We start from the raw sequence: 23,093 nt of genomic DNA on the forward strand, positions 1-23,093 counted from the left end.
ATGCAATCCTCTGTGAAGCATCAGGAAACAAAATTCTTGCTTTCAGGAAGACTGCTGTAAAATAAAGGGGTTTAATAACTCTGATGAGCCGTGCACACCCTTTGGAACCATAGAAAAGCCCAGCATAGTTATTATAGCCCGATTCCTAACATCCCAAATAAAGGGAAAAAGCCGTGATCTAGATAGTGGAACAAGAGAGCTCCGGGGGAAGGTGGGACCTCAGCTCACAAGAATTGAGAGAGGACAACTAGGTCCCTCCAGAGCCTGCTTCACTAATGGTAGACCCACTTCATTACTAATGAATTGGCAACCTCTAAGCAAAGAAGGCAACTGGGGGAATTGCTCTGCATTTTACCAGGAGCTTGGGGTTTCTACCTGGATGGTTCCTGGCAACCAAGCTCCAGACGTCATTTGCTTTTGGTTTATTTGCGAGTTTAGCCATCAGACATGGAGGGATCTCCCAGGCCTCTTCTACTCTGATCTTTCAGCTGATTAGCAAGTGTTCCTGTGTGCATTCCAAACAGACAAATTGAGCAGCAGGTTTCTCTGGGGAGCATGTGAGAGGTAGAGTGGGGCTGAGAGGCTGGTTTTTGGGAAAAGAATGTTTCAACAAAACTTATCATTGAACACATCAATTTTTTTCAAAAATAATGTGCAGTAACAGTCTAGCACCTCTACATTTTTCAGAGCCACCCAGGTTTGGACTAAAGGATAAAACTGATACCTCTTAGTGAGTGGGGCCCTGTCTACGCTCAAAATTCTGACAGGTGGTGGTTCTGATTCTGTTGTCTAAATTAATAAATGAAGTGTCTCTAGGAAGGATTTTCTATTTGTTGTCCTTTAGAGGAGCGGCTCTGAGCTCCGGTAGGCTGCACGGTTATATCAGGCATTATGGACATGACGAACTGCACAGGCCAAATCCTGAGCAGTTCTGAGTACCACCTGAGTGTGTGCAGCCCTGTTGTGATTATGGGAGTGCTGTGTGCTCAGTGGCTATTCAGAACCTCCCTGAACTGGCCCAGGTTGAATACATACCGTAATGGCCAGACATCAGGCAAAGCACAAAAATGTGACTCAGTTTAAAATATAGCAATAATCGCACTTGATATTTGTTAGTAATGACAGAAAGTTTTATAGAGAGATGACTTCATAAGACTAATTCGTACATAATTCAGTCCTTTCTTGATGTTTTTTTAATGCGCGCCTGATTTGTTTTCAAAAAGATTATCATTAAGGAAGAAGCATTTCACTTTTATCTTTTAGAAATACTTTTTTATAGTTTGATTTCAGCATCCAATCATTTAAAGCTTTACTTGTATGAGGGTAAAGAGAACCACGCTGGAATGACCATATTATTGATAGGTTTCAGAGTAACAGCCGTGTTAGTCTGTATTCACAAAAAGAAAAGGAGTACTTGTGGCACCTTAGAGGCTAACCAATTTATTTGACAATAAGCTTTCGTGAGCTACAGCTCACTTCATTGGGGATGTATACTGTGGAAAGTGTAGAAGATCTTTTTATACACACAAAGCATGAAAAAATACCTCCCCCCATCCCACTCTCCTGCTGGTAATAGCTTATCTAAAGTGATCACTCTCCTTACAGTGTGTATGATAATCAAGTTGGGCCATTTCCAGCACAAATCCAGGTTTTCTCCCCCCCCCCACACACAAACCCACTCTCCTGTTGGTAATAGCTTATCTAAAGTGACCACTCTCCTTGCAGTGTGTATGATAATCAAGGTGGGCCATTTCCAGCACAAATCCAGGGTTTAACAAGAACGTCTGGGGGGGGGGTAGGAAAAAACAAGGGGAAATAGGTTACCTTGCATAATGACTTAGCCACTCCCAGTCTCTATTCAAGCCTAAGTTAATTGTATCCAATTTGCAAATGAATTCCAATTCAACAGTCTCTCGCTGGAGTCTGGATTTGAAGTTTTTTTGTTGTAATATCGCAACTTTCATGTCTGTAATCGCGTGACCAGAGAGATTGAAGTGTTCTCCAACTGGTTTATGAATGTTATAATTCTTGACATCTGATTTGTGTCCATTTATTCTTTTACATAGAGACTGTCCAGTTTGACCAATGTACATGGCAGAGGGTCATTGCTGGCACATAATGGCATATATCACATTGGTGGATGTGCAGGTGAACGAGCCTCTGATAGTGTGGCTGATGTTATTAGGCCCTGTGATGGTGTCCCCTGAATAGATATGGGCACAGTTGGCAACGGGCTTTGTTGCAAGGATAGGTTCCTGGGTTAGTGGTTCTGTTGTGTGGTATGTGGTTGCTGGTGAGTATTTGGTTCAGGTTGGGGGGCTGTCTGTAGGCAAGGACTGGCCTGGTCTCCCAAGATTTGTGAGAGTGTTGGGTCATCCTTCACGATAGGTTGTAGATCCTTAATAATGTGTTGGAGGGGTTTTAGTTGGGGGCTGAAGGTGACAGCTAGTGGCGTTCTGTTATTTTCTTTGTTAGGCTTGTCCTGTAGTAGGTGACTTCTGGGAACTCTTCTGGCTCTATCAATCTGTTTCTTCACTTCTGCAGGTGGGTATTGTAGTTGTATGAATGCTTGATAGAGATCTTGTAGGTGTTGGTCTCTGTCTGAGGGGATGGAGCAAATGCGGTTGTATCGCAGAGCTTGGCTGTAGACAATGGATCGTGTGGTGTGGTCAGGGTGAGGGCTGGAGGCATGTAGGTAGGAACAGCGGTCAGTAGGTTTCCGTTATAGGGTGGTGTTTATGTGACCATCGTTTATTAGCACTGTAGTGTCCAGGAAGTGGATCTCTTGTGTGGACTGGACCAGGCTGAGGTTGATGGTGGGATGGAAATTGTTGAAATCATGGTGGAATTCCTCAAGGGCTTCTTTTTCATGGGTCCAGATGATGAAGATGTCATCAATATAGCGCAAGTAGAGTAGGGGCGTTAGGGGACGAGAGTTGAGGAAGCGTTGTTTTAAGTCAGCCATAAAAATGTTGGCATACTGTGGGGCCATGCGGGTACCCATAGTAGCGCCGCTGATTTGAAGGTATACATTGTCCCCAAATGTAAAACAGTTATGGGTAAGGAAAAAGTCACAAAGTTCAGCCACCAGGTTAGCCGTGACATTATTGGGGATAGTGTTCTTGACGGCTTGTAGTCCATCTTTGTGTGGAATGTTGGTGTAGAGGGCTTCTACATCCATAGTGGCCAGGATGGTGTTATCAGGAAGATCACCGATGGATTGTAGTTTCCTCAGGAAGTCAGTGGTGTCTCAAAGGTATCTGGGAGTGCTGGTAGCGTAGGGCCTGAGGAGGGAGTCTACATAGCCAGACAATCCTGCTGTCAGGGTGCCAATGCCTGAGATGATGGGGTGTCCAGGATTTCCAGGTTTATGGATCTTGGGTAGTAGATAGAATATCCCAGGTCGGGGTTCCAGGGGTGTGTCTGTGCAGATTTGATCTTGTGCTTTTTCAGGGAGTTTCTTGAGCAAATGCTGTAGTTTCTTTTGGTAACTCTCAGTGGGATCAGAGGGTAATGGCTTGTAGAAAGTGGTGTGGGAGAGCTGCCGAGCAGCCTCTTGTTCATATTCCGACCCTATTCATGATGACAACAGCACCTCCTTTGTCAGCCTTTCTGATTATGATGTCAGAGTTGTTTCTGAGGCTGTGGATGGCATTGTGTTCCGCACGGCTGAGGTTATGGGGAAGTGATGCTGCTAGTATTATTGATATCCCCTCCAAACTAACTTGCTTTGAAAGAGTTTTGTGCTATGCTGTGCCAGAATTTTTTGCAGGCGGGATAGAGCATCTATGTAGGCACTGAGGAATGGGTCTCCCCAGGTCCTCATGCAGATGCCAGCCAGCATGACATCTGGAGTGTGTCCACAGAGCTACAGGAAGGCTCTGACAATCAAAGGAAACTAGACTTATTTCTTAGCATAGGTAGCAGGTAGAGGAGGCAGCTGAGCCATCTGAAGACCTCATGATGGGGAGCTTTTTTCTGGAGAGGCCAGCAGACAGAGGCAACCAGAGTGGTTTGAGCTCCCATCTCCCAGTGCAGGAAGCAGGGAGAGAAGGCAGTTGGATGAGGTAGGGTCATGGAGAGGAAAGCACCATTGAAGGGGGCATGGATGGATAAAAGAGCGGGGTAAGAGTATGACTGGATGAGAGATAGGTGTGATAAGGAGATGGAAGGGCAAAATCTAGGAAGGGAAGAGGAGGAAAGGGAGTAGAGATGATACAAGAGAGGAGGAGTAATTAGCATGAGGAATGAGGAAATAGGAAAGACAAAATAATGGAACAAAATATCCAGAAAAAGAGGAGTTGAGGAGAAATAGAGATAGACACAGACAGAGTGCATACAGACAAGAGAAAAGATTAGGTAGGAATCAGAGTCTCGGGGGGAGAGAGGTTTTAAAAAGGACCTAGACTTAATCAAAGGTTTAGGGATTTAGTAGGGCAGTAGGAAGTCAAAATAATTTGAAAATCTACCCAACCTTTGGGCAAGTAAGGAGGGTGGCACCCAACCCCCAGACCTTACTTCATTGGCTTTTTATCTTTCTGCAGCCCCTTACCCCCAGACAGCATTTTTATTAGCCACCAGTGCCTGGAACAGACTAATTTCTCCCCTTACCTATGCTCAGAAAGACTGCCTGAACCTTCAGGTGTATGTATAACTTTATAGTGCCCCATTTACTGTACTGTGGGATAATATTATCTAGTGAGGTTATTTAAACAATGTAACATCTGTAATATGAGGATAATGCCGCTGCCCTCCATTGTAAAGTGCTTTGAGATTTATGGGTGAAAAGGAATATATCAGAGCTAGGTATTATTATTTATTAATAACAATAGAAAAAGCAAGAGGTGAATATGTGCCTGCATCCACTCCTTTTAGAGTATATCAGTCACGTATAATACCTGTCCATTACTGTAACCTTTAAAATTTTGGGGGTGATGGTATTGTGACTCAGCCCTGCATGGCAAAGGAAAATCTCAGCTTGCTTATGGGCACGCTACCTATTGTCAGTTGTGCTGTCTGCTAGCAAAGGAAGAGCTCAGGGTTCTGTTTTTGAACCGATGATTTTGTTAGAACTTGGTAGGTAGCTAATGATGTATTTCAAATCCTGATTGCTAGTCGATGTGTGTCAGACTGTTGCAGCGTATGACTCATCTCACTGTGGGCACTTGACGTCAGTGTTCTTTAGAAAATACAGCCCTGAAAGCATTTTCTACAATGTGCTTTCTACAGTGCTTCATCTGTAAAGACAGCTTATTCTTGACAATTTCAGGTAGCACAATAGACTTTTAGTTACATAGTTGTGTAAGACCATTAGGAGGCCAAGGGTACTTCTGTCTGTACAGTAATTTGATAATAACTATGCCATTCCAATCCTGTATTTTAATTTATTTTTTATATTTAACTTTTTGTTGGAAAGTAGAGAAAAACATTCCTTGGCAAATCTTCCACAGCCATTTTGAGTGGGGAGAAAACCATGGAGTGCTAAATTTCCTCTTGACCCTCCAGAAAGAATGAGCATTTATTTCCAAGCATAAACTAACTAATGAGCTAAATGGGCATTGGATCAGGCACTAACTTGTTAAATTCCATAATCAGAACATCTTATTTTAAATGAAATTTGACTATTGATCACTCTTCCAGTAAAACTAATGTCACCTGAAATTATTTTTATTTATCATCCATCTTAACTGAAACAAGAGATGGATCTGAAAGCGGTACAAAGCTAGGAGGGAGGTAGACATGTGTAGTATTAGTTCAAGACCATCCATAACTTAAACTTACATCCCCCAAATCAATAATCGCAAAAACCACATTTAATTTCAAAATTCTTCTCTATTTTAAACACTTCAGTCATATTACTTTTTGATGGAAGATGATTTGGATTAAATCAGTTCAGTTTTGTCAAGCTCTGCTCATATGTGAAATCTCTGGATTTTATTCATCAGCTTTGTGGCCCTACCTTCTACTTTCTCTAACTTAGTTGTATCTTCTTTTTTTCAAATAAGTAGTCTAACCAATTATTTATAATGTTCTTTATAAAGTGATACTTTAGAAAGTACTACTTCACACAGTGCCCAGTCAACTTGGGGAATTAGTTGCCAGTACTTTCCTCAGGAACTGAAATTAGAGAGGGTGTTTGAATTTACGGGGGAGAAGGGAGAATAAACCTGTGACTAAATTGGCAACACTGTGGTAACTAGTTGACTACTGGGGGGGGAGGGGGGGGAAGAGGAAGGGTATGGGAGGTATAGGAGAGTTCATGGTTCATCTTACCTATGCTCAAAACCAAACCAAAACATCAATTCTTTATTTAGCTCTGCTCCCATGGGCTGTAACTGTGACAGAGGTGGTATTTTGGAAGCATGGAATATTTAAAGACTATTATATTGAGATGTGACAGATGCTGTAGACACATGAATTATTTAAAGACTATATTGTATCAACCTTCTAAATCTTATGTATGGGTTTCCCACAGGAACTAGTGTCACTGGGACAGGGGTAATTAATGCAAATTCCTAATGCTGAAACAATGCAAGTAACCAGCCTTTTGAAGTGCAGGCTGTCTGGGAAAAAAACATAAATTGGTTTGATGATATTCAAGGGGCCTGACAGACAAAGAACATGAAACTGTGTAAAGTGATTGTCCTGAACTGAAAGAGAACTCTCTCACACCCAATCCAAGGACTGACCTGAGACAGTGACCATATGAGACAAGCTCTACAGACATGGCCCAAAGTATTTTAGTCCTACCAGAGTCTTCATGTGGCAAATGGGTGACCACCTGGTAAACTAGACCTACATATAAGCTATTTACTGTTTTTAATTATGTGTTTTCTCTGTAATGTTTTTGTTCTGAATAAATAGAACTTTGCTTTTAGAGAGCAGGCTGGTCACTGGTCAACACTGTCATTGCCCTGAGAGAACAGAACTGCAGGTGCTGAACTAAAGTCAGATCTGAAGAGATAATCACCATGAATTACAGGAGTCTACAGTCCAAAGTCCCTGGTCTAGAGGGAGGGGATCATAGGTTCCTACCCCCAGAAAGGTGATGGTTAGAGGCTAGAGATCTAAGTGGGATGCCCTCATGGAGGCCACTAAGGGGTCAAAGGTGCAGTTACCTAGGGAACTGATATTACCCATGGAAGCAACTCAGTAGCAGCTTTGCAGTTATTTATGCAGAATGTGCCAAATGGTCCTTACTCTCTACCATGTGGCCATGTTAGAGAGGCCTACTACCTGGTTATTTAAGAGTTTGTCTCAGCACAGAGCCTCACAGAACTCCAGTGCTCATAGTTTCCATAAAAAATACATACCTTTACCTCCCCTTTTGTTTTCTGCCTACAGATCAGTTCTTTGTCTGTCTTAACAAATTATTCCGTAGCCCATGCTTAGAGTTTATACAATAACCTGTCATGTCAAACTCGGTAACAAGAATTTTGAAAATCTAGATCATATTAAATTTACAACGGGCCACTATCTAGACCAGTAGTTTTTTAAATTTAAAAGTAAATAGATTTGTCTGACATGATATATATTTTGCAAATCCATTATAACTCACAACTATTAAATTGTACTTGTCCAAATGTGACTGTAAGGCTATATTATCAAAATCTTTTACTAATACAGATGCTAGATTTATAGGTTCAACATTTTCAACTTTATTTCTGCAACACCTCTTTTTAAATAATGGAACCAATTTCATTATTTTTCAGTCACCGGGTACTTTTCTATACCACATATAATAATGATTCAATTACTTGACCTCAATCTTATATAAACCATTGTTGCCCTTGACTATATCTACCCTTATCTTATCCAAATACTTGTTTTTCCCATGGCTTTGGTAATAGACAGATGTATGGACTTGTGGTTAAGGGACTTGCCTGGGACTCAAGCAATGGCTTAATTGATATCTGAGCCACATACACCTTGGGAAAGCATTCAGACTCTCTGTGACTCAGTTCCCTATCTGACAAATGGATCTCTGGTCTCCCACCCTTTCACTTGTCTATTTAGACTGTAAAATATTCAGGACAGAATGATCCTTAAATTTCTGGTCAAAATGGGGGAGAGAGATGACAAGAAAAACACCAATATTCACATAAAATTACACCAGAAATATTTTAAATTTTTTGTATTATAATATAGGCACACAAAGATATGAATAAAATAAACCAAACACATCTTAAGTGAACATTCAACCTAGACCACTCAAGCATCATCATCACCAAGTTAACGCAAAATATTATCACCCCAAGTCAAATGTAACGTGTCCAGATTACAAGTCAATTTATGAAAGGTGTAATCAGCTATCCTGTTCTGGAGAGATTTCAAAATGGCTAGTTTTGCCTGACCCAGCAAAACGTTAGCCAGTCAGGAAACTGGCTGAATGTGAGCCCTGTATCTTGGAGGTTGGAGAAAACCAATCCCAAACTGCTGAAAAGCTGCTGCAAAAATAACCAAAGAGAGGAATCAAATGAGAGCAATGTAGGAAAAAATGAAACCCCATGTTTGAAGCCAAACAGAAGGGGCCTTCTGCAGATACAGTAGGAGTAATATGGTGTACAAAATGATTGGTTGCTACAATGCTATGCTGGACCCTCCACTGTAAGTTGCTGGAGTGCTTAGGAAGAGGAGGTTTGAATAACGTCCTCCAAGCCAGGGACATAGTCACCCATGGACAGGGACATCCTCCAGACTATTATCAGAGAGATCAGAGAGGGTGGCATAATGCCTCACCTTGACACACATGCCATAGAGCAGCTGCTTGGTTATGGTTGCAAAAGGAAGATTCACCAAACCCTTGCAGGACGATGCTACGCCTGGTTGCACAAGGATCCATAGGAGGGGAGACAGCTAGTGAGGGGAGCATTCCCCCCCAGAAGAATAATCCCTGCAAAAACTCTCTGGAAATACCGAGCAGCCCACTGAGTGAGTGCCACCTGGAATTCAGAAAGGGCCTTATTCAAAAGACATACAGACTGGATTCTAGTCTGAACGGCAAGAGCTGTCCTGACTTCCAGCTTGACCAACTAGGAACAAGCATGTGGAACCCAGCCTGTTTAATGGTAGAAAACAGGCTCCTGGAGGAGAGAGCTTCAGTGGGAAAAAGTGGGTTAAAACACAGCAACTGTTCCAAAAGCCATAAACTGAAAAACAGCTGGTCCAGCTGTGCACTTTGCAGAAGTTGCCAGGCTTAAAAAATATAATGAATTAAAAACAAATTATCCAAATTACAGTTTTTAGGAATACAATCTGTTTGATCAACATATATGAAATTGTCCAGACAGTCCTACAGTCGGTTGACTAAGGCCCTGGATAAAATCTTGTAATCAGAACAGAGAACAGAAATAGGTCTCCAGTTCCATAAGTCACAGAGGTCCCCTTTTCTGTGCAGCAGGTTGATTGCTGCCCTGTGGCAACTGAGGGGCAGTGCTATCTCCTGGGCACACTCCAGCACCACTAGAAAAAAGTCAGGACTGATAAAATGTCAGAAATGCTTGTAAAATTAAAATGGCAGCCTACTGATGCCTGAGACTGCTGGATTGCACCAGAGAGCTCTTGTAGCGACAGCCAGGTGTCCAGACACTGCTTTTCCTCACCAGTCAGATGGGGTAACCCCTGGTGCAGCTCTTCCATTGCCAGGACATCACAGGCTTCAGGCAAGTACAGAGTACTGTAAAAAGAAAAAGCTGCTTTCTGGATCTCAGTAGGGTCAGCTGTCAGATGACCATTTGGCAGCCAGATGCAAAAATCCTGCCCCTGCTCTGTAGACTTTTTCTCTAACCTGAAAAAGAGCCTTGGAGGGAGCATCATTTTCATGGAGCTGAGTAAAACGGATCTTAACCCTAGGGTTCCTTGTGGCTTCCAAGCTCCTCAGGAGTTGGTACTTCTACTGGGTTTCCCACATCAAGATTGCCCAGAGGGTGCAAGATGTCTCATTTATTATACAAGAACCACATGGCAGGCTGGGTATACTGCTGGTAGAACATTTGGATCTGGACCTTCCCAACATTCCACTACTGTCTCAAGGACTCAGACAGGGGCTTGTGCTGCTGCCAATGCTTCCAAAACACAGCAAATAACTAATGGTGAAATTCAGGTCCTGTAACAATTTAGTATTAAAGCGCCAGCGGGAAGCACAGGGAAGATGAGGGAGAGAAATATTGAGAGGCATCATGATGACCTGACAAATGAGTGGGAGACATGGAAGACTGAACAAACATATTCATGCTGGCTTTCATGGTATAAAAGTGATCCAGTCTAGCTCCTAGCAGCACCATGGAGACTAGGAGAGAGCCAAGCAGCAGAGAGCGACAATGGAAAGTGGAAGTATTTTGAGCAAAACAAGCCACGGGGAGGCCTATATATCTTGAACAATCCCTGCACGCTTCCTCACTTTTCTCAACAACTTCTTAAGATGGGAGTGTATCCTACCATCAACAACGATATCTCTCAAGCCAAGGGCAGCTGAATGAACAAAGTGTGGTAAATCAGGGAAACAGGCCTCAACCTCAACTCCCTGTTTCCCTTTGGTGCTATCTAAAATATCACTAATCTCTTCCACACAATGCCCACCTTTCATATCTAGCTGACTCACTGGAACATCAGGAACCAATGAGGAGTCACAGAGATCATCATCATCCTTTCATCTCCCTCAGACTCCACCAGCTCAGAAGAACATTGAGCTGCCATTGCAACACACTCATCATTCATGAAGGAGAGAGATTCAGTGGGGGCAGCTGGTATATCTATTTTCCCAAGAGGGCTAGGCCGCACCACCCCAGGCTGGGACCCAGTATCATCATTGCAGCATACAGGATTGGGGGCTTAAGGACTCACCAAACCAGGGGAAAACAGTAGCCCACTGGGAGCTCCAGGCATGGAGCTACCACCAAACACAATGTTATCCTCCTCCTCAGGGCACACTGCTTCATCCTCAGCCACTGGCAGCAGTTTTAGCCCTTTTAAACACAGTCTCGCATAAATCCATCTGGTCAGTCTGTTCTTCACCCCCATCTCTAGAACCCTGTACTTGCTCTGCAGGAAGGTGCTCCTCAACCTCCAGGACTTGCTTCTGTAGAAGTACAGGTTATGGGGTCACAACAGAGGATTCCTCTGGGGAAGCGGGGGTCTGCTTTCTGGACAACAGCAGACCACATATGGCAAGGGAAGGGGGAAGATAGAATCTGGCAGTGCAGATGCAGGTGGTTTCCTGCTGGTCCCTTGATGTCCCAGCCCGCTCCCCAATATCCTGGGGTCCCACATTCTTACCAGGGACCCCCAAGCCAGCAGTGTGTGGGCAGGAACCCCTCAAATGACCAGGGTCACCACACAGGAAACATTTCATGTTTTCAGAGGTAGCAAACACTGTATAATCCACCCCTTCCACGTGGTGCTTTAAAACCAGGTTCAGGGGATGTTCAGGATAATTTAATGTAATAAATTCTTCACATCTGGGTTATTCCAGGCTAGCGGAATCATCCCACCAGCAGAAACTACCCTTCCCATAATGGGGGAGATCAGACACTCGTGTCTTATTGTGAAGGACATTGGAAACAACTACTTTATTAGCAGGAGCAAACAAGGGAAATGCTTGAACAAAAGACTCCCCAAACTGCTCCTCAACCAGGAAAATCACTATGGATTTGCTCATTCAAGAGGCAGATTTTATATGAGCACAGCCAATAACCTTACCTATACTCAGCAACGTGCCCTCCACAGTGCAGGAGGCAGCAGGCACACACCAAACCCCATTCTTGTGGGACAAACCACTAAACCCATCTGAAGTGGACTCCATGGAGAAAATCTCCTCACCCCCAAGGGAAAAAGGGAGGGAACCAATGACACCCGTAAAGGAAAGAAACAGCAAGTAACAAAACAAAAAACAAACATAGACTAACAGAAACCCAGCTAGTGCACACAGCACCTGCCAAACAGCCTCACTTGAGGCAGGGGAAGGAGAAAGAAGAGACAGATAGACTCCACAGTAGCCCACTGGTTAGGTAACTCCTCTGGAACATTGACAACCCAGGTTTAAAACTTTGCTCTGAATCAGGCAGAGCAGGGACTTAAACCTGGGTCTCCTACATCCAGGGTGAATGCTCTGCATGGAGAGAGTAAATCTTTTTCTCCCAACCACTGATGTAGAACAAATTTTGAAATTTTTCAAAAACTGGAATTATTGTTTTTCAGCCAGCTGTACTTTGTAGAGTAGACAATTACTTTTTTCCATTCATTTCTTCCTTTATTTCTCTCCAGTGACTGAAGGATGAATACGTTGAGATGTTAGTACTGAAAAGACTAATTACATTTGTGCAAAAATGATTGTTTACTGCTGCTGTTCATAATGTGTTTCAAGTTCTTGGCTAGTATTCTGGGAAAGCTCCATATGATATTTGGCCAGAGTTTAAGTCTGTCATTTCTAAAAAGTGCTTTTTTACCATGCGTTGGTGAAAGTTATTAGTTAATATACTTGCATCATCTGTTGCCCTTCTTTACTATGTGGGGTTTTTTTAATTTACTGTGTCTGTTTGAAAAGGCCACACTGGAATTTGCTGTCTGTAAACAGATGTGATTATACATAATCCATGACTTGATGAAGTTATTAGGATGCAGTTGAGCAGCTAGCAAGAGGTGGCAGAAACAATAGCTTGATAGGCAAGCTAGTTTCTGTCCTTTGGGTTGACAACAAATAGATCTTAATTAAGAGCTTCCTGTGACTGCAAAATCACAACTGGTGTCACCTTTCTCCATATTCTGAAACAAAAACAGGCCAGTCAAAGAGGAATTGAATGATTTTGGTCCTTGTATATTTTTTAAATGTCATATTTTGAAATATGGTAACTTCAATAAAACTGGAATTAGAATGTCCAGAAATAAATAAAATTTTCTGTAATCTGGTACTACTTCAGGTTTTTAAATTTCTATTCTTTTCCCCCCTGTGCTTGCTATGGATCTAGACAAAGCCTGGTGTTATTCGTCCAGGGCCAGTGAAAACAAAAATCTTATTAAAAACAGAGGAGCCCTATCAACCAAACCCTTTCAAAAAATACCTTGAAGAAACCAGAGATCCAGATATTGAGAAGGTGAGTGCTTTATTTAAACATCACCTCTGCCCCGCCCCCATTCCAAATTTGTAGTGGTTGTCAGTTTCCTCAGAAGCTGATGAAGTTGAATCTTGGAGTCTTGTTTATTTATGTGTATACATATTAAATAGCAGCAATATATACACTACTCTCCCATTTTATATTTAAACACTTTACTATTAAAACTGTATCAGCCCAGATGATGTTCCATTTTGTATTATCCAGTGGCTTAACTCCTTCTCTGTAGCTTTTAAAAGAGGGGGAAATAGCCTGTATATGAATATACAGCCTGTATATTAATGAATTTTGATCCTGGTCATTCTGTAACATCTGTATGTAATTTTTTAAGACATGGACTCATTAGGACTAAAAGGCTTTGTAACCTTATACAGAACCATCTACCAGCAAGTTATTGTGTCCTGATACAAAGCTTAACCAGAATTGCATGATTAAATAACCAGCCCCTATTTTTGATAATTTGTTATCCATGTCAATTTAAAATCAAATTTTGCTTCCAGTATCAAACATACCACTTTGTGTAATGTCTTTAAGAACATCCTGTAGGGTCATTAAGAGCACCTTGTAGTGATAATACAGTATTTTTCATTTCTGAGCGATTTACTGACTTGGTCAGCCACTATCTCAAAGCAACTATATGTATGCAAATCTATCAATCTATATAGGTAAATATGTGTTTGTGTGTATTACTTTGAATTAAAACCTTTACCACAATATGTAATTAAATTCCTGGAGAAGCTTCCAATTAATTTACACAGTATGTTGTGAATCATCCATCTGGTAGGTAGTAGAGGATCACAATGCTGAGTAGTTCTCTTGCCAGACGAAATGTGAACAAGGCACCTTTATAATTAAATTCTCACTAGCTCTGGGGCCTTCTAATCACATTTTAATCACTTTAGCAACAAAAAAGTAATAATTTAAAAAGCTTTGTTGTTAAAAACACTTAAAAAGAAAGACTTTTATTTTAACTGTCTCCCTCCCCACAGGGGCCAAATTCTACTCTCATTTGCACTACGTCGGCTTCATTGACTTTCCCAATAGAGTTGAACTGGTGTAAATCAGAGCTAAGTCTGGCCTATTGTCTGTAATATACCAATGGGCTCCAACATCCTCTGCATGTGTTATCATAAATGCTTCTTTATAAAATATAGAGTTTGGCTCTAGAGCTGGATGACCATGTGTCAAGGTTTCTTCCCCACTCTGAACTCTAGGGTACAGATGTGGGGACCTGCATGAAAACCCCCCTAAGCTTATTTTTCCCAGCTTAGGTTAAAACTTCCCCAAGGTACAAACTATTTTACCTTCTTCCCTTGGACTTTATTGCTGCCACCACCAAGCGTCTAACAATTATATAACAGGGAAAGAGCCCGCTTGGAAATGTCCTTCCCCCAAAATCCTCCCAAGCCCTACACCCCCTTTCTTGGTGAAGGCTTGATAAAAATCCTCACCAATTTGCATAGGTGAACACAGACCCAAACCCTTGGATTGTAAGAACAATGAAAAAGCAATCAGGTTCTTAAAAGAAGAATTTTAATTGAAGAAAAAGTAGAAGAATCACCTCTGTAAAATCAGGATGGTAAATACCTTACAGGGTAATCAGATTCAAAACAGAGAACCCCTCTAGGCAAAACCTTAAGTTACGAAAAGACACAAAACCAGGAATATACATTCCGTTCAGCACAACTTATTTTATCAGCCATTTAAACAAAACAGAATCTAACACATATCTAACTAGATTGCTTATTAACCCTTTACAGGAGTTCTGACCTGCATTCCTGCTCTGCTCCCTGCAAAAGCAACACACAGACTGAGAGAACCTTTGTTTCTCCCCCCCTCCAGCTTTGAAAGTATCTTGTCTCCTCACTGGTCATTTTGCTCAGGTGCCAGCGAGGTTATCCTAGCTTCTTAACCCTTTACAGGTGAAAGGGTTTTTCCTCTGGCCAGGAGAGATTTAAAGGTGTTTACCCTTTCCTTTATATTTATGACACCATGGCAAATAACAACACTTGGAACTTGAATCAACGTTGTGATGCTGTTGCAAAAAAAGCAAATGAAGTTTTGCCTTGCTTTAACAGCAGCATAGCATGCAAATCACAGAAATGATAGTACTGCTTTACTCAGCACTGGTTAGGTCTTAGCGGGAATATTGTGTCCTATTTTGGTTACTGCTATATAGAAAGGATGTAGAGAAACTGAAAAGGATCCAGAAGCAAGCAACAAAGAGGATCAAAGGGATGAAATGCAAGCCACATGAGCAAAGGCTGAAGGAATTGGGTATGTTTAGTATGGAAAAGCGGAGCTTAAGGGGGAACATGGTAGCGGTCTTCAAATGTTTGGAAGGCTGCCATAAAAAAGATGGAGAAAAATTGTTCTCTTTTGCCACAGAGGGCAGGACAAGAGGCAATGGGTTCAAGCTACAGCGTAGCCGTTTTAAATTAAATCTCAGGAAAAACTTCCTAACTGTAAGAACAGTAGGACAATAGAGCAGACTGCCTAGGGAAGTCATGGAATCTCCTTCACTGACGGTTTTCAAAGAGAGTTTGGATAGCCATCCGTCTTGGATGGCTTAGATACAACAAATCCTGCCTCTTGACAGAGGATGACTAGATGACCCTTGCAGTCCTTTCTAAGCCCATGGTTCTATGATTCTAGATCTGGGTAAGAAACTGTTTTCCTTACCCACAAACATTTTTGAGATTTCAAAAATTTTCCTGTTCCACATTGGGATGAAATTGAGTCCTTTGAAAAAAATTAATAAAAAATGAGAGAAAGTGGGAGAGGCAGATCCACCCTAGAATAGTCAGGTGGTTAGCCACTCACATGGGATGTGGGAAATGGAGCTTCAGATCTCTGTCTAACCACATACAAGGTGAGTGCCCTAACCGCAAGGCTATAGAGTCAAGTTTCTGTCAGTGGCCCACTGAATATTTAAAAAATTATACGTAGTAGAACAGGTCCACGAAGAGAGATTGAGAGAGATACGTGCCAGAATTGTCTGATGGTAAGAGCACTCACCTGGAATATAAGAGAATCAAGCAGAGTAGTGACATGAACTTGGTTCTCCCACATGAGTGCCCGAACCATCTTGCTACTCTGGAATGAGTCTCTGTCTCTCTCTCTCCCCAACCGCATCCCTCCCCCCACCCATGCTGGTTTTGACCAGAAATTTCATCTTGGACCTGAAAAGGTGTCAATTAAACTTTCATATTTCTGCAAAAAGCTTTGTTTTGATGAATTAGTGTTTTCTGACAAAAAACCCTTGTGTTATAAAATTTCCAACAAGCTCTTCTCAGCACAGTATCTTATGTAGTGACTAGCTGAATATTCCTGACTGTTTTATTACTATTTATTTAAAAGGCTGAATGCCCTTATGTATAGGAGTAAGTTTGTAGGGTCCGATTTTTCCTAGTTTCTCTGTGTGCATCAATTGATGTCAATGGCAAAACTCTCAATTTAAATTTATTACTCTGTAGCTTATCCTTTAATCTGCTTTCTTTCTCTACATTAAACCTCAGCCAATCATTTTGATCTTAATATTAGAATTATCTTATATATGTACAAAGGCTCTATTGTGCCTATAGGCTGAGGCCCATTGGATGCTGAGATGGTTAGCTGCAGAGAGGAACACATGCTTCCCTTTACTGGTTGACCTTAGGGTTGATCACAACCAACTACCACAGTTTTAAACATCACAATCTCTGCCATCCCTCGGTGCTAAGCCGTGTTTTAAACATATTAATGAACATATATTAGCAAACATGTTTGCGAACCACACTTCATTTTCCTAGGCTGGACAGGGCCATGAGATGCATTGGCTTTATCAGACTAGGAGGAGTGGGGAGGATTAGCTAACCTAACCTTGACTACATTTCCTAGTCTAAGGGTATGTCTATACTACCTGCTGGATTGGCGGGCAGCGATCGATCCATTGGGGGTCGATTTGTTGTGTCTAAACCATCCAAGATGGACGGCTATCCAACTCTCTACAATCATACCCAGATCTAGAATCATAGAACCATGAGCTTAGAAAGGACCGCAAGGGTCATCTAGTCACCCTCTGTCAAGAGGCAGGATTTGTTGTGTCTAAACCAACCAAGACGGATGGCTATCCAAACTCTCTTTGAAAACCTCCAGTGAAGGAGATTCCATGACTTCCCTAGGCAGTCTGCTCTATTGTCCTACAAGTCTAGATGCGATAAATCGACCCCGAGCACTCTTCCGTCAACTCCGGTATGCCACTGGAGCGAGAGGCATAGGTGGAGTCGATGCGGGAGCATCAGCAGTTGACTCACAGCAGTGAGGACACCATGGTGAGTAGATCTAAGTACGTTGACTTGAGCTACGTTATTCACGTAGCTGAAGTTGCGTAACTTAGATCGATCCCCCCATGCCCCAGTGTAGACCAGGCCTTAGTCAGTGGCTCTCAATCTTTTCAGGTTGGCTACTCCTTATTCAAAGTCAAAAATTTTCATGGTCCCCTTACATTTTCTATCACAGTAAGAGTAAAAATTGTATCAATGATAACAATAAGCACATATAATTTATTTGTGTGTGTTTTGAGTTTGACAGAGAATATTTGACCTTGAATGATAAGGGTGTGTGGGCAGTCAGTTTACTTTAGATTGTACTAAAATATTCAGCATCCCATGTTTCCCTTGACTGCCTTTGTTACCCCTCAGCAAGCCACTGATTGAAAAATACCGATCTAAACAAAGCGAAGGGGACCTTGCTGAACAAGAGGTGTAATTTACCCCTCTCCTCATCTGATTAATTAATTTGATCTAGTGCAGTGGGTGTTTTGTTGATGAAGTAACAATGCAGTCTCCAAGCTCTGTAACTTGAAATAAAGACAAGTTGGACTTTATATCTCTGTTCAGCAGTCTTTCTTATATTTGAGGTTTATTATGGAGATAAACAAATTTATGTCATTTAGGGAATTATATGTAGACATAACTCCAATTTGTGATTATGTATACTTTGGTGTGTTCCAGGGCTGTCAAGCGATTAAAAAAATTAATTGCGATTAATTGCACTGTTAAATAATAATAGAATACCATTTATTTTAAATATTTTTGGATGTGTTCTACATTTTAAAATATATTGGTTTCAATTTTAACACAATACAAAGTGAAGAGTACTCACTTTATATTTATTTTTATTACAAATATTTGCACTGTAAAAAACAAAAGATCTAGTAATTTTCAATTCACCTAATACAAGTACTATAGTGCAATCTCTTTATTGTGAAAGTTGAACTTAAAAATGTAGAATTATGTACAAAAATAGAACTGCATCCAAAAATAAAATAATGTAAAACTTCAGAACCTACAAGTCCATTCAGTCCCATTTCTTGTTCAGCCAATCATGCAGACAAACAAGTGTGCTTACATTTGCTCATAGCATTTTTTGCAGCTGGTGTTGCAAGATATTTACATGCCAGATGCGGTAGAGATTCATATGTCCCTTCATGCTTCAACCACAATTCCAGGGGACATGCATCCATGCTGATGACGGGTTCTGCTTGATGTTAATCCAAAGCAGTGTGGATCGATGCATGTTCATTTTCATCATCAGAGTTAGATGCCACTAGGAGAAGGTCCATTTTCTTTTTTGGTGGTTCAGGTTCTGTAGTTTCCACATCAGAGTGTTGATCTTTTAAGACTTCTGAAAGCATGCTCCACACCTCATCCCTCTGAGATTTTGGAAGGCCCTTCAGATTTTTAAACCTTGGGTTGAGTGCTGTCGCTATCTTTAGAAAGCTAACATTGGTACCTTCTCTGTGTTTTGTCAAATCCGCAGCGAAAGTGTTCTTAAAATGAACATGTGCTGAGTCATCATCCGAGTCTACTATAATATGAAATATATGGCAGAATGCAGGTAAAAGAGTTGGAGACATACAATTCTTCCCCTAGGAGTTCAGTCACAAATTTAATTAACACATTATTTTTTTTAACAAATGTCATCTGCAGGGAAGCATGTCCTCTGGACGGGTGGCCAAAGCATGAAGGGGCATATGAATGTTTAGCATATCTGGCACGTAAATACCTTGAAATGCCAGCTACAAAAGTGCCATGCGAATGCTTGTTCTCACTTTATGGTGACATTGTAAATAAGATGTGGGCAGCATTATCCTGCGTAAATATAAACAAACTTGTTTGTCTTAGCGATTGGCTGAATGAGAAGAAGGACTGAGTGGATTTATAGGCTCCAATGTTTTGCATTGCTTTGTTTTCGAGTGCTTATGTAACAAAAAAAATCTACCTTTGTAAATTGCACTTTCACGATAAGGAGATTGCACTACAGTACTTGTATGAGGTGAATTGAAAAATACTCTTCTTTTGTTTATCATTTTTACAGTGAAAATATTTGTAATAAAAATAATAATATAAAGTGAGCCATGTACACTTTGTATTCTGTGTTGCAATTGAAATCAATATATTCGAAAAAGTAGAAAAACATCCAAAATATTTAATAAATTTCAATTGGTATTCTATTTAACAATGTGATTAAAACTGCAATTAATCACGATTAATTTTTTAATCACAATTACTTTTTTTGAGTTAATCGTGTGAGTTAACTGCAATTAATTGACAGCCCTAATATGTACATATGCTTGCTGCTGTTTATAGGCATATCTCAAATCAAAATAAGTACAGTTTAACATATAGAATCATTTCTATTGAATTTTTGTTTTATTTACAAAATTATTAAACAGTTTCCCAGATTTAAGCTACATGAGTCAAATGTTCATAAGCTTTCTGCTTTGAACTAACTTTCAATAGGAGTTTTACTGTTGCATTCAATCGGAGCAAAGTTAGGCTAATGCTGAGCATATTTCAAAATCCTACCCTTTATATAGAATATATTTGTAGGCCTTCTGAGTCATCAATTTATGTGATGGCTGGTTGCATCTGGTTCCAAAAGTTATTTTGCACAATGTAGAGTCATACAATATCATTAATGCATTAATTAAATCATTAATTATCTTTGTTATATCGCTAAGTTGGGACATTTTTAGTTGTTTTTAAAAAATAATAAACCGAATTTTAGAGATACGTTCAGGATTCTCTGATCCTACATCACAGAAACCAAACTATATCTGTGTGCAATGTTTTGCAGATTGCTAAGTAATATACGTTTGCAGTAATATTACAGAAGTTTGGGGAAACTAACAAAACTGTATAATAATATGGGTGTTTGACAAAAGCCAAAATAAAACTAAAGCAAAACCAAATGATCGAAGTTCTCTTCTAACAAATAGACTACTGAATTCACCAGAAGGAAAAGGCTATATTTCATGATGAATGTTAAATCTGGCTTTCCCTATGTAAAAGAAAATTTCAGTTTATTTTAATGAATGATAAAATGAACATATTAATCATGACATATGGAATACCATAAGTCTACTGTAAAAGACTTGTAATTTTACAGGGATCTTTAATTGTGAAGTGTTTATTTTTTGAAATGGGGAAGGGATTGGTGGTGGTACGTGTAAAGGAAACATAATTCAGGGATGTCATAGTATAGTGAATGAGTATCCGATCCTCAGCTGGTGTCAATTGCCATATCTCTACTGGAGTTCATGAATGAGTCAGAAGAACACCACTTATCCAGTATGAATTTTCAGACAAATAGTCACTTGAGCCAAATTTGTAATTTTGGGGGCATTTACAGATATTTTCATGAAAATCCAGAGTTGGCTGACTACATATGAATAACTTTTACCCCTGTAATGTAGTGAACTGAATTTAGTACATTTTTTCAATAAAGTATTTGAGATTTTATTTTTAGATTTCAACCACTGCTACTTGTACAGATTCACAGGATTGCTCTTTGATGTAAGCAGCTCATATAGCTGTAAAACTTGAACATCTCACACTTTTATTTCTCCATGGCTGCTAAAATATGATTGAAATCCCATATTTATTTCCTCACATTTTTTCATGTGTGGTACTTCTCTTAATGTCCTTACCAGTGGAGCCTTTGATTCATTTCACTTTTTTACTTGCCGTCGCAATAGTTAAATAGCCTTTTGCACAGTGATGTTGACGATTATTTTTGCTTGCTCAAATCTTTGACACACCATACAATTTCTTAGGGGAGACAGACAGAATCCTGCAACATTATGTCTGATGTAATTGAAAACAAAGATTTTTTACTGTCTCCATCTTTCCCCCTTTTTCATGGAAATTGGGGCTTTGGAAATCTTTAACTTCCTTTTAAAAAAAGTTCATATTTCTGTTCTTTCTCTTTTTTTATTCCTTCCCTGTCCTTACAATATCACAGTCTCCGCACATTTCCCTTTCCGAGTCATGTTGCCAACATTCTCCTTCATATACATAAAACAAAGAGAGGAATTCCTTGACGTGATAAACTTAAGAGCAGATAGAGTAGCTGATGTTCTAAACAGTGCCCATTGTATTTACTCTTCTCTTCTGATTTTTCTTAGACATCTGCATTACCTTCTTCCCTTTCCTGTCATGCCTCCCCGTTTGACACTGAGCACTGGTGATCATGTGGGTGACATTCAGTTTGAGACTAGTGATGCAGCCACCTGTATTTGGTGATCTTCAGCTCCACCATTCCCTGTGTGGATCTCATAATTTGCATGGCAGAGAGTAGTTTTTCACTTATTATGGGACAGGCAAAACTGCTCCATATGGAAAATATCTTTGTCCTTACAACAAAAATATTAAAATTTGCTTTTAAGTTCAGCATTTTTCATGCAGCTCTTCACATGTGTTTTTGCATTATTCATCTTCTACCTTTACCCAAGATTCGTCATTTGTAGGATCATATTATGTAAAGTAGGAAAATAATATTTTGTTGTGCTTTGAATGAAATTGCAATGTTGAAATGGTGTGCTGATCATTTTTTGAGGCTAAATTAAATGGAGTTCCTTAATTTGTTAAAATTCCTCTGGAAAAGATGTAGAATTATACAAATAGATGGAGCTCTTTTTATCAATGTTTTGGTCCTGCCTGTCTGCCTATGTGCCAATAAAATGTATATATTCGGGGAAAACATTGATTTTATTTTGGCTTTTTCTCGTAATGGCTCATACTGATTTTCTGTTTTTCTGCGGAGAAGTGTAGCTTTTAGCAGTGACCATTCACTGAAGTTATTATTATCACTTATCTATTTAATCAATAAATGTACCATGAAGTTACCTTTCTCCTTCTGAAAATGCATTATATTTTCAGCAATAAAGGTAGATTTTAATATTTTTATGGGGCTGGTTAATTATGGAAACATTGAGGTTCAGTGCCTACATTTTCAGGGCCTTTAAGCATTTAAGAATGCTATATGCCCATTAAATGGATGAATAAGTTTTTGATGGTTCAAAAGAATACCATAATTTTTAGCATTTTCCTCATCATGGGAATAGACTTTGTTCTTTGACTGGTACATTTTAATGATGATTCTGCAAGGCTGCTTTAAAGGATATATTTGCTAGTGGAGAGTGTGCATTATTTACAGTAAATAATTGCTACAAATGCTAATGAATGACTGACTCAATTTGCATGAAAGTATCAAATGATAGATTTTGTGTCTTGTGGATGCTAAGACCTTTGTGGGTATAAGGAATTGGTTAACACCATGTCTTATGCAGCTGTCCAAGTACTCCCTTTATTTTTTTCGTCTATGGATATGTATTATTCACTTGCATGATTTAGAATTAGGGCTGTCGATTAATCGCAGTTAACTCATGTGACTAATTCAACAAAATTAATCATGATTAAAAAAGTTAATCACAATTAATCACAGCTTTAATTGCACTGTTAAACAATAGAATACCAATTGAAATTTATTAAATATTTGCAGATGTTTTCCTACATTTTCAAATATATTGATTTCAATTACAATGCAGAATACAAAGTGTACAGTGCTCCCTTTATATAATTTTTGATTACAAATATTTGTACTGTAAAAATGATAAAAGAAATAGTATTTTTCAATTCACCTCATACAAATACTGTAGTG

The 23,093-nt window shown here is 39.9% G+C and overlaps 1 protein-coding gene across 1 annotated transcript in view; it reads left to right on the forward strand.

The window, feature by feature from the left end:
• Positions 1-23,093, forward strand: part of MLIP (muscular LMNA interacting protein) — a gene marked incomplete at its 5' end in the record, with an annotated part of 184,683 nt that overhangs the window by 120,191 nt on the left and 41,399 nt on the right. Inside the window, one exon of the mRNA XM_084624504.1 lies at positions 12,963-13,088. Within this exon, the coding sequence (XP_084480630.1) occupies positions 12,963-13,088 (126 nt within the window). The remainder of the gene's footprint in view (positions 1-12,962; positions 13,089-23,093) is intronic.

The sequence above is a fragment of the Lepidochelys olivacea genome (genome assembly GCF_965140295.1).
Source record: "Lepidochelys olivacea isolate rLepOli2 genome assembly, chromosome: 3".
NCBI lineage: Eukaryota > Metazoa > Chordata > Testudines > Cheloniidae > Lepidochelys > Lepidochelys olivacea.